Raw genomic sequence first — 13539 nt, 5'->3', positions numbered from 1 at the left:
TTCATTTTGTGGATCTTATGAATAGCAACTTCCGCTCAAAACGAAAGTAGAAAAACACGTGAGATTGAGCATAGAAATGTCAAGAACAACAATTTGCAATTCTCAGTTGTACATTTCCTACAAGCTGCTCACAACCAACAAATTCATATCATTTAAACAGATGCGTCACATACGATATAAGAAAAAAATGGTATAAAAAAGATAAAAAGATATTTCATTTTCCAAATTAGATAATTTCCTTTGGTGGCATACCCACATTTCTAGACATATATGTAAATATGTGTTATAGTAGTCTCAGATTTGACTATGGGCTGATAAGGGGTCTGATATGAAAGATGAAAGGTTATGTTCTTTTTTAATATACTTTCAGCAGAAGCCATACAGGCAAGAAAACTTTTTCTTTTAACTTTATAAAATTAATGTATTGTAAATAATATACTTGGTTTCTTCTTCTTCTTCTTCCGTAATTCCCTCCTGTTTAGGAGCACTCAGATGAGACCGATAAGTTATAACAGTATCTGTACATTAAAACACAATAAATCCTTTATAAAATAATATTAGGCAGGCATTATCTGTGAAAGGGGACGAAGTCTATATAAATTTTTTTTTTTAATTCAAACATATTTTAAGTTCTAAATCTGTTAAAAAAGAAACGGAAATACCGTAACATTTCCGATTTTGGTTTTGTTGTTAGGGATTTTAGTTGTGACGTTATTTATGTTATGACGTCATATTCAATGTAAACAAAGAAACGCTATCAGGTAACGTTTTTTCATATCAAGCCATTCAAGGAATTATTAAAAATGGAATTGGTATTGCGTTCCTTCCTATATTTTACTAGACTGATAAATATATATTTTACTCAAAGACTCATGCAAACGAGACCGGAAAAAGGAAGTAGATTTCTGCGCAAATGCGGGAAAATAAAAAAGTCTGAAAATAAAAAAGTTAACGATTTTGAGTTAATTAGTAGAATGAAAATTTCGGGAAATTTTCCCCGATTTTTTTCTTTTTTAATTTTTTTTATTGATTTTTCTACCGTAATAGGGGACTTCGTCCCCTTATGAATGATCCAAACAGTATCCCCCACCATAATAACCAGTGTATATACAACAAGTCGTGAATTTATATATAAGCATTAATATTAATATAGGGACTTTAAAAGTAATGTACTGTTAAATGGCAAGAGACAGAAATAAATTACATGTTCGTAAGGCTTGGGAATCATATATAATTTTAAGTAAGTGTTTTTTAAATACAATATTAACATCAGAAGCATGACTAATTTGGATGTTTAGTAATATTATTTAAATAGGCTTAACGTTAGTTTAAAATGCCAAGAGATAATATAATTAGCATGTTCGTTTAGCGTGGGAATCATAATTATCAAGGTAAATGTTCTTATAAGATGAAATCATATATGCATTTTTAAATGATATATTTTCCTGTTTCTTATTATTCAGTTTTTTATTTTACTTACATGTTGTTATGTTTTTCACTAAAATGTACCACTAATAGTTTATTTCAAACCAGAAGCAATACAGCTTATCACTGCTTATAGGTTTATTTTCCGGATTTGCAGAATGACGTTGAAATGCTTTGCGATAATATTAAAGAAAGGCATGCAATAATAACCGGAATCAGTTGATATAAACCGGATACAGTTGATATATACTGGAAGCAGTTGATAACGAAAGTACGGCTAAGACAATTCTTCAAATTTAATAAATAAATATATGTGCAAATTAGTTTTATCAAGGGGTACAATTATACCATTATTTTCTACAAGTATATGATAAATAGTGGTACAGGCTATTATATGTTAAATGGAAAAAGAATTTAAGAGTTGCTACCCAAAGATGTGGCAATTAATGTCCTTTCACTTGATCTCATGTGCATTTATTTTAAAAAAATGAAAATATTTTTTATGAAATGTTAAAATTTGTTTCTAAACAGCTAAACATGGCCAAATATCAAAATATACATGACATAGACTGACTAAGACAATACTGGTCAAAAACCAGTTGCCAGTCAAGGGTCACTTTTATAAGTATAGGGTTGTCAGAAAAAAATATCATGTATGTGTTATTACAGATACTTTCATGAGTTCTCACTGACTAATCCTCTTGTATATTAGGACTCAACCAGTACTTGCGACATTTGCCTGTCTTTTGCCTTCTTCTCAATCTCCTTCCAGGTTTTCCCAAGGTCTTTCATCTCAGTTTCTACCATTCTACACCAGGTCTCGTTTGGCCTCCCTCTTTTTCATCTAGCAGCAGGTGTCCATCTCAAAGCAATCTTGGTAATAATCTCATTTCCTTTCATGAGTTGTCTCCTCTTTATTCCTAAAATGTTCTTAATTTGTAGTAGCGTATGTTTTTTATTTGTTAAATAAATCATAAATAGTTTAATTTTTAGAGGGCACTTGGATTTCTTGAAACTTTGCGCAGTAACTTAATACATAGAAATAAGAAGATGTATGACGTCATCAAGAATAGACACTTTTTCCATGAAATAAAATCAAGACTTGAGAATTAAGTGAGGAAATAGAAAGTTGTTACAAATAGTTTACTGTATTAAAGTTAAAGTTGAGTTGATGATTATCATTTTTATACCAGTTGTCCGTACCATAATCATCTTATTGCTACTCATTGGAACTCTGTGTTTCATGTTAATCATTTAATGACATATGTACAATGATAATCATGTTAATGCAAGACATCCGTAATTGTGTACCATGATAATAATGTTGAGACTCCAGTACATGTGTACAATGATAATTATGTTTAGACATCAGTACATGTTTACCATCATAATCATGTTAAGACACCAGTATAATGTTAATCATATTAAGACATCAGAACATGTGTACCATATGCATGATAATCATGTTAAGTCATACGTACAATGATAATCATGTTAATGCAATAATTCAGTACTTGTGTCCCATGATAATTATGTTAAGACATCAGTACATGTGTACCATGAAAATCATGTTAAGACATCAGTACATGTGTACCATGATACTCATGTTAAGACACTAGTACAATGATAATCCTGTTAAAGCCATCAGTACATGTGTATCATGATAATCATGTTAAGCCATCAGTACATGTGTACCATGATAATCATGTTAAAGCCATCAGTACATGTGTACCATGATAATCATGTTAAGCCATCAGACATGTGTACCATGATAATCATGTTAAGCCATCAGTACATGTGTACCATGATAACCATGTTAAGACACCAGTACAACATGTACAATGATTATTATGTTAAGACACCAGTACATGTGTACCATGATACTCATGTTAAGACACTAGTACAATGATAATCCTGTTAAAGTCATCAGTACATGTGTACCATGATAATCATGTTAAGCCATCAGTACATGTGTACCATGATAACCATATTAAGACACCAGTACAACATGTACAATGATTATCATGTTAAGACACCAGTACAATGATAATCATGTTAAGACATCAGTACATGTGTACCGTGATAATCATGTTAAGACATCAGTACATCATGTAAATAATATGTACCATGATAATCATGTAAAGACAATGAGGATTATCTACTTTTCTACAAATTGCAAAATCTAATTTTTTATTTTCTATTTTTCAGGCTTTCCAGAGCAATCCAAAGAGTAATAAACAACATGCCTTAAATAACTTTGACATGTATTACAGTAATTATTATAAAGAACTGTGGCCATCTATTAGAATATCTCTGTTATCACAACAGAAATATTGTGCTTTGGTAAATCACTGTGATGAGGGCACAACCTTCAAAGCAGAGTCAATTTTATCTGATTTAGGTGCAGAAGACTTCATACAGAAAGCTGTTGATATTTCAACGGATTTAAAAACGGAACATTCACAAAGCATTGAAACTGGTAGTTTAAGTACTAAAAAGGACAAGCTTATTGATTCTGATGATTCAGATAAAGACAATACACAACCTTCTCATAGAAGTGATTCCATTGTATTTTCCAGTAACAATGAACCTTTAGATGAAAAGAATACTAGTTTATATGATTTTATGCCTACAAATAAAGTTTATACTCAGAGAGAATTTCTATATCAAGAACTTGCCAGACAGAATACATTTGAGGATACGGACTTCCCAGTCAATGTTATTACAGAGGATATTCCTGGCATACCTGATACACTCAAAGCATACTGTCATAAGAGAGGAAATATTGATCTGTTTCCAGAACCTACCATCAGTAGGGGAAATAGTAAACTAGGTAAGAAGGAAAATAGTAAAACATTGAAACAGCTTGTTAACAGAGGATATCATTGTGATCATTAAAAAAGAGAGGCGAAAAATACAAAAGGAACATTCATGACTGTTTTTCTTTAGATAATGATTAGTCTCTTATAAAGGTCTCTTAAACTTGAACATTCAGAACAAGTTCAAATCTGGATATATACTTGGTTATCTTAAAGGACATTAGCTTCAAGATATGCAATAAAATAAAATATGATTTTTTTTATTATTCAATCATTAATGAAAGTGAAATAAGTGAAATAATAAATCACTTTAAGCAGCTAATTTGGTTCAATTTTGTCAAGAAACAAGTGAATAGTTCGACCTCATTGAATTCATATTCGTGTTACCTTTGATTTAACCCCTTAGCTAGACATGCTAGAGATTGATTACCAATGTATTCAGCTATTTAGAGGATCTACATTGAAAGTGAAACAAGGATGAACAATTTGGTCAACTGACTAATTCCATCCATAAAAACCATTTTCATTCAGGCAAAAACAATGATAAACATACTTTTTTTTAAACTTCAATATGAAGCAAATAGACCTAGTAAAATCCAATTACAGGTGGTGGCTATCTATTTATATTTATATTTAAGTTTATATCGAGTTATATGACTGTGGGCCTTCTTCAAAAGTCATCCCAACTATATGATATATGTTTCCGGTTATTACATGATGAATGCTGCCTCCTAGTTACCAGTTATTGCCCTTGATGTACAGCCATGTGATATATTTTTCAGGTTATTACATGATGGATGCTGCCTCCTGAAGCTAGTTACTAGTTATTGCCCTTGATGTACAGCTATGTGATGTATGTTTCAGGTTATTATATGATGGATGCTGCCTCTTTGTTACCAGTTATTGCCCTAGATGTACAGCTATGTGATGTATATTTCAGGTTATTACATGATGGATGCTGCCTCCTGAAGCTTGTTACTAGTTATTGCCCTTGATGTACAGCTATGTGATGTATATTTCAGGTTATTATGTGATGGATGCTGCCTCCTTGTTACCAGTTATTGCCCTTGGTGTACAGCAATGTGATGTATATTTCAGGTTATTACATGATGGATGCTGCCACCTGAAGCTTGTAACTAGTTATTGCCCTTGATGTACAGCTATGTGATGTATATTTCAGGTTATTACATGATGGATGCTGCCTCCTGAAGCTTGTTACCAGTTATTACCCTTGATGTACAGCTATGTGATGTATATTTCAGGTTATTACATGATGGATGCTGCCTCCTTGTTACCAGTTATTGCCCCTGGTGTACAGCTATGTAATGTATATTTCAGGTTATTACATGATGGATGCTGCCTCCTTGTTACCAGTTATTGCCCTTGATGTACAAGATAATGATAATGTCCTAGACATGTGTTCTGCTCCTGGTGGAAAGATGTTGGCAATGTTACAGTATCAACATTCAGGTAGACAAATAGCTGTGTTTTTTACTCATTTGTACAATTAACGTTACATATTATCTCATCTGTCTTGCCGTGTCAATTATTGTCATTAGATTTCTTGCAAAAGATAAAAAGTACCAACGTTATTGCACCAGACATGCACGTTTCAACAATTGAAAGTCTAAAACTTAAAAAATGTTGAAGAGCTGATAATTTTTCCTAAAAAAGGACCCAAATTTTAGCTAAATCCAGACAAGAACTCAGAACTTTTCAAGATGCAGATATATATATATATATTCCTTAATTAATACATAATGATTTCTTAATTTTATACATGTAGCAGTAAATTTCAATCAAAACCTATCTTTCATGTCTCTACCATAGTTCTTGCAGTATTAGAACCAATTTCACTGCACCAATCTTATCTTTATCAAACTTTGCTGCTATTTACATGTTAACTAAAAAAATAGGAAAATCTATGAAAGAATAAACAAAAATATGGAAAAAAAACAGAGTAGTAATGTCGGTTGTTACCAAATCATACAAATGATACACTTATGCTTCAATTTTGACAAAAAAGGGGGATTGCCCTCATTGCCATCTAACATTTTCGTACCAAGCTGCCTCTGATTATCACAACATATTACTGGTTTCAAATTGCCTACTGTTGACTTTAAGATAAAAAGACATAAAAGGCTGCACATAATAGAAGATTAATGAATGTACAATTCTTTGTTTCAACTCTTTTGTTATATATAAATTTTAGAATGTGGGGTTCAAATTTGAAGTACATAAAAATGGGAGGAAATCAGTCTTTGGTAAATAAAACCCCCAAAAAATATCTATAGACTTTAATGTATATTTTAGGACATTATTTCAAAAATGACATTCAGGAAATAAAAAGAAAAATGTTAGAACTTGTTCTGAATTTCAATAGTGTAAAATGTAGATGATTTTAGTAATAACAACCCCTTTGCACAATTTTGTGCAAAAATTACCTCCCCTGAGATTTATACATGTACCAATTTGTGAAAAAAAATTTATCTCCCCTGAAATTAACACCAATTTGTGAGGGTGCAATCAACAGTTTTTTTCTATGACGTCATATTTTAAGGGACCATGCCTAAGTGACCCTTAGTGGTGGAATGGTTAATAAAGATACTTGTATAAAACTAGATATCACTGGAATCAGAATTGTCTCTAGTTTATATTGAAATAAAAATATAGTGTACTTTTAGTATAGTAAAAAAGTTCTATCCAGAGAAAATGGGGAGAAAGTTGCCTAATCTGAACATAAAAAACCTGAAATCAGCTCATGTGCATACCCATGTAAACATGATACAGGCACATTTCCCATAATCAAAACTGTATGAAATTCATAGGTTTTTACCTGGCCTTTAATAAAATCCTGTTTCAGGGTACGGTTTCCTGCTTCGAAAAGAGCTACAGTGGCTGCAAATAAGTTTTCAATTTTCACTGCCAAAAAAACAGGATGTTTACAGTGTTGTCTCCCCTCAAAACATGTATATTTAATCTAATTTTTAAAATTATTTTAATCATTTAACCTGTTTAAATTGAAAGCTAATTAACTAATTTATACAATCAAATACAAAAAACATGATACTTTTTCACCAATTATATGAATAAAAAGGGATTTCCCTCCATGGTTATTTTTAGTCGGGGAATAACCCCTAGTTTTTTATACGAAACTGTTTATAGCACCCTGAGGGGAAAAAATTATCTCCCCTGAAATTAATACCATCTGTAAAATAAGTTATCTCCCCTGAAATTAATACCAATGACCAAATTAGAATTGTTTGTTTTTTGTCTACAGTTGTTATGCCTACTTTCTCAGGTTTTAAATCATCCTTCTTTATTCATATATTTTATATAATCTATCTGTCTATAGGACTAGGCTACTTCTAAAGGAGGGTAGTATACCTTACCTAATAATGACGTCACGGTTCAACTAGCAAGCAAGCTAACCAAAGATATTACTTTTGCTTAGACACTCACTGCAATCGGCTGAAAAAGATGTGTAAATTGGACCATTGAACATAACAGATATATATTATATACAGTGAGATTTTATTAATAAAGGTTCCCCTAGCATAACTTGAATTTGCCAACATGTAAATTTTAAACAATTTGAATGTACTCTCTTGGTTTTTTTTTAAACCATATGCATGTGAATGTGGGACCAGTTTGTTGATTTTTTTTATATTTTCTTTGTTATGTTCTAAATAATATGAAATTGTTATTCGAAAGGAATTCCTGTTCGTGAATTTTCTAACAACATTACGATATCATTGATATGAACTTGACAATTGAACTTTACACACTAAGCATTTTTTATAATTTTCAGGCACATTGCTTTGTAATGATTCATCAAAAAGTAGACTTCAAAGATTGACAAGGACACTGCACTCCTATGGCAACCAGACAATGATTGACATGGTCACAGTTCATCAAGATGATGGTGTGACCTTAAATGAACCTAGTTATGAAAAGGTTTGTATTTGTCCCTAGATCTATTCATCAGATTTCAGACAAACAAATCCTTAAAAAATGATTTTATTTACAATTAGAAAATTTTCAGTTCTGCAATAACTTATTTCTGAGACATAGTAACTCTACTCTGGCTAAGCTAACAAAGAATTTATATTAGTTTTTAATTTACTTGTATGTTGCATCAATTGATTAGTTTTCTGCTTAAGTTGGTTTGATAGGATCTATATGTCATTATGTGATAGATTAATGATATTTTCTATAAAGTTGCTTTACTATCAGTACATGTCAGTTTGATGAGGCCGTGCCCCCTAGGTCATGGTTGAGAGCATTTCAATTAATGCTCAATTTTCAATGTTGAGTTTTCTGCATCAGTTGGTTTGATTGGAACTACTTGTAATAGATCTATGATATATATTTCCCCTTTAATTATATGGAAAATTTCACTGTTATCACTCTCATGTGTGCAATTCTTGGCAGATTTTCCTGAAACTTGTATCATAGATTAACATCATCAATGTCTCGGACAAATTGGAAAAATCAGTGATGATTAACTCTATTTGAAAGAGTTATGTCCATTTGAAATATTTAAAATTATATAGAAAATTGCATTATTACTGCTCTCTTTGTACAATTCTAGCCAGATTTTTAACAAATTTATATCAAATGTGTATATCAGCAATATCTCGCACAAGTTTGAAAATCAGTGTGGATCAAATATGTTTAAAAGAGTTATGCCCCTTTGAAATATTGATTATATGGAAAATTGCATTGTTAGTGCTCTCATGTGTAAAATTATAGCAAGTTTTTTATCAAATTTATATCAAAGGTTTATATAACCAATGTCTTAGACTAGTTCAAAAACCTTTTAAATGATTTTAAAACATTTATGCCTTTTGGAAATATTTATTATATTGGAAATTGTTTTGTATTTGCTCTCCAATCTCCATTTTTCTGAGATATTTGTAAAAAGTTTATAGATGAAAAATAAAAGTGTTTCTTAGTTATTGCCCTTGGATAGATCAAACATGTGCAACATGTGTGACATTGGAACTCTGTTCTTTTATTTTTATAAGAATGTTATTATGTATAATTAAAAGCATATCGGTTATAATCCTACCAAACTTTATACAGGTATTGGTAGATGTTCCCTGTACAAATGACAGACATTCTGCTTTGGAAGATGATAATAATATGTTTAAACCAGGTAGAATGAAAGAAAGACTTCAGATACCTGCAACTCAAAAGCATTTATTATTGTAAGTTGATTTAAATAATTAGTGTTGATAATGAAGATTTGATAAATGTGTGTATATTAGAATAATAATAATCATTAATGTATTTACTCTACATGCATGATTTAAGTCTTCAATAATGCTCTTGCTAAAATCACAATATACAACAGAAGATGTGGTATGATTGCTAATGAGACAAATCTTTACAAGAGACCAAATGACAAAGAAATTAACAACTATAGGTCACTGTACGGCCTTCAACAATGAGCAAAGCTCATACCACATAGTCATCTATAAAAGACCCCGAAATGACAAATATAAAACAATTCAAATGAGAAAACAAACGGCCTAATTAATTTACAAAATAATGAACGAAAAATATTTGAAACCAACTCTAAATCATTTTTGTTGAACTTGCCTTTATATGTCCTGAAAGCCAGACAATTTGATCCTCAATTCTGTTGTCAGTGTTGGTTTGGGCATTGACAACATTCAGATACAGTTTGTGGTTAAAAGAATTTTAGACATCAATAACTTTGTCAGACCTTTATGGAATTTTATCTAACAAATGTTGGGTTTTTTGGTAGTTAACGAGTAGATACATTCTATGGTGAAAGTTTGTTACACAATTAATTTGCCAATTCTTCATGGAATTTATAAAAGGAGTACCGGTAGGTTCAATAAGGCCCAAAAATTGCCCCCTTTTTTAGCTCAATTTTCTATTTAGGATTTATTGACCAATATCACAATGAATCATAGCAAATACGTTGACTAGATAGAAAATAAGCCTTTTTGTTGAAAATTTACTTACCTGCGTTTTATTCATGACGTCACAAATAGTACTCATTCTTATTTTCCACGAAAAAATCAATTAAAATGGGTAAATTTCCATTGATTATTGGACAGGAAACATAGAGGGCATGCGTTGACAAAAAATATCTTTTAAAATAATGTTTGTAAAGACCTTTTACATGTTATAACTTGAATATTTAGTTCGTCAACCCCTGCGCTCTGTGTTTCCTGGTCCTAAATTTGGTTGAAACCTGGCCGATTTTGTCAAATTTCCCGAAAACCTCTTATCTCGACCTATAATATTTGGAAGTTAATATCAACGCTTTAGAAGAAAACTTTGACACAACTAGTTCTATTTACATTTTTCACTTGTCTTTATGATAACTTAAAATATTTTTTATTCTGTAACATTGAACTTTATAATTGGGGCCATATATGGCCCTTATCAAACTTACTCCTTTGGGGAAAAGCTTTCTGTTGATTGAAAGATAATGTGTGCATCAAACTTTTGAAACTATATTTTTTTTCATTATAAGTATGTTTCGAGGTATAGGGGGAGGGTTGAGATCTCAAAAAATATGTTTAACCCCGCCGCATTTTTGCGCCTGTCCCAAGTCAGGAGCCTCTGGCCTTTGTTAGTCTTGTATCATTTTTAATTTTAGTTTCTTGTGTATAATTTGGAGTTTAGTATGATATCCATTATCACTGAACTAGTATACATATTTGTTTAGGGGCCAGCTGAAGGACGCCTCCTGGTGCGTGAGTTTCTCACTGCATTGAAGACCCATTGGTGGCCTTCGGCTGTTGTCTGCTCTATGGTCGGGTTGTTGTCTCTTTGACACATTCCCCATTTCCATTCTCAATTTTATTATGATAGATGGAATTAGTTTTTTTACAGTTAACTTTAATAGTCTGGAATTAAAAAAATTTGACTTGATAAATGTGTTAATACTCATGGGGGGGTTACCAAAAATTCCAATTTTACATTCAATACATACATCTTACCAGACAAGTGTTTGATGCCTTATTTAATTTCAATGTTGTATTTTGTAGAGCTGGTATAAATGCCATGTGTACCAGGAGGAAGTGGTGTATATTTAATGTCAATGTTGTATTTTGTAGAGCTGGTATAATGGCATGTGTACCAGGAGGAAGTGGTGTATAATGACATTAAATTTGTATTTTGTAGAGCTGGTATAATGGCATGTGTACCAGGAGGAAGTGGTGTATATTTAATGTCAATTTTGTATTTTGTAGAGCTGGTATAATGGCATGTGTACCAGGAGGAAGTGGTGTATATTGACATTAAATTTGTATTTTGTAGAGCTGGTATAATGTCATGTGTACCAGGGGGAAGTGGTGTATATTTTATGTCAATTTTGTATTTTGTAGAGCTGGTATAATGTCATGTGTACCAGGAGGAAGTGGTGTATATTTAATGTCAATTTTGTATTTTGTAGAGCTGGTATAATGGCATGTGTACCAGGAGGAAGTGGTGTATATTGACATTAAATTTGTATTTTGTAGAGCTGGTATAATGTCATGTGTACCAGGAGGAAGTGGTGTATATTTAATGTCAATGTTGTATTTTGTAGAGCTGGTATAATGTCATGTGTACCAGGAGGAAGTGTTGTATATTTAATGTCAATGTTGTATTTTGTAGATCTGGTATAATGTCATGTGTACCAGGAGGAAGTGGTGTATATTTAATGTCAATGTTGTGTTTTGTAGATCTGGTATAATGTCATGTGTACCAGGAGGAAGTGTTGTATATTTAATGTCAATGTTGTATTTTGTAGATCTGGTATAATGTCTTGTGTACTAGTAGGAAGTGGTGTATATTGACATTAAATTTGTATTTTGTAGAGCTGGTATAATGTCATGTGTACCAGGAGGAAGTGTTGTATATTTAATGTCAATGTTGTATTTTGTAGAGCTGGTATAATGTCATGTGTACCAGGAGGAAGTGTTGTATATTCTACATGTTCATTATCTCCAGGCCAGAATGATGGTGTCATCCAGGCAACATTAGAACATATATGGAAGGAAACCAGTATAGATATTAGTGTTGTTGACTTAAGTTATATGCCAAAACTATTTAAGGATACATTCAGTTTTTATCCTAGTTGCCGGTTTGGACAGTTAGTTCTACCTAATCTGAGGGCAAACTTTGGACCTATGTTTATATGTAAATTAAAGAGAATCAAATAATCAATGCTTTAGAGTTACTATGTATAATATGACTAAAAGGAGGTGTGTGATATATGTCAATCAGACAGCTACCCTACAACACTAATAACCAAAACATATAGAAACATACAGTCTTCAACAATAGATACATGAAAAATTATTACACCAGGGTTTTCGATATCACAAACTAGTCAAAACAATTACTAAATTTTATCATCGATACAAGGACATCATTCATAAATATAAATCAACATGCAGAAATCTTATACGTTCAGGTACAGTACTCTTAAGGACATACTGAGATTGATAACTTTGAGAGACATTGTGTCTGACATGACAGTCTTAAGGACAGACACAAAAACCAGGTGTGATCTCATGCTGTTTAGTAATTAAGGTTACCTGAATCAAGGAGCATGAATGATAAACTGTTAGATTACATAACCTTGTTTACAAATATGTTATCAGCTAATAATTTCAAATTTTGCTTCCTTTACAGGTACTAAAAAATATTATCCAAAGGGGAAGAAGAAAATAAATGATTCAATTATTTCAATAAAGAAACTGATCTTTTAACATGATATATGCTTTTTTAGTTTAATTTTATTAATTTTATTTCTTTTTATTTCTATTTTGTTTATTTGTTTTTTACCTAATATTGTTTTACAGAAGAAGGCTGCTCACATTTAATTATATCATATTCAGAATATAGAATAATAGGCAAAAAAAAATGAAGTATAGAGAAAATCGTTCTAGCAAAAAAAAAAAGAATAGAGAATATTGGTGAACTAAAATATAGGTTTAGATGGGGAAATTAAGAAAATTGAAACATGGGCCAAAAAAATATTTTAAGGTGTTCAATTATAAAGAAAAGACAAATTAAAGTTATGGAATAGAGAAGAATGACTTAAAGAATTAATTACAGTAATATGTATCTGAAGACACTCATCATACAAACTACAACATTTTAGACTCTTTTTGAATAATTTGGTAGTCCTTAAAAGGACTGTTTATTTATGACTCTGTTTTTCCGTTAAATCAGTATTTCACTGCTGCAAGTCTCTCTTTCACCTCTTCTAAATCAAACTGATCATTAAAATAACTTAATGACCTCGACCTTGATCTCT

At 31.4% G+C, this 13539-nt stretch overlaps 1 protein-coding gene across 2 annotated transcripts; it reads left to right on the top strand.

Annotated features, from left to right (window-relative positions):
• The first annotated feature begins 29 nt into the window (after positions 1-29).
• LOC127725446 (5-methylcytosine rRNA methyltransferase NSUN4-like) lies at positions 30-12931 on the top strand. 2 transcript variants are annotated; one of them, XM_052232408.1, is made up of 6 exons: positions 30-190; positions 3634-4258; positions 5583-5714; positions 8056-8201; positions 9333-9457; positions 12160-12931. In XM_052232408.1, the coding sequence occupies exons 1-6, from the start codon at positions 77-79 to the stop codon at positions 12434-12436; spliced, it is 1419 nt and encodes a 472-aa protein (XP_052088368.1). In that variant the 5' UTR covers positions 30-76; the 3' UTR covers positions 12437-12931. The 2 variants fall into 2 exon arrangements, with proteins under 2 accessions (XP_052088368.1, XP_052088370.1); XM_052232410.1 differs by lacking the exon at positions 12160-12931 and adding an exon at positions 11821-12066.
• The last annotated feature ends 608 nt before the right edge of the window (positions 12932-13539 follow it).

Source organism: Mytilus californianus, unplaced genomic scaffold, assembly GCF_021869535.1.
Source record: "Mytilus californianus isolate M0D057914Y unplaced genomic scaffold, xbMytCali1.0.p SCAF_15, whole genome shotgun sequence".
Lineage (NCBI taxonomy): Eukaryota > Metazoa > Mollusca > Bivalvia > Mytilida > Mytilidae > Mytilus > Mytilus californianus.
The sequence above is the reverse complement of the archived record's forward strand: the minus strand, read 5'-3'. Positions and strand labels throughout refer to the sequence as shown.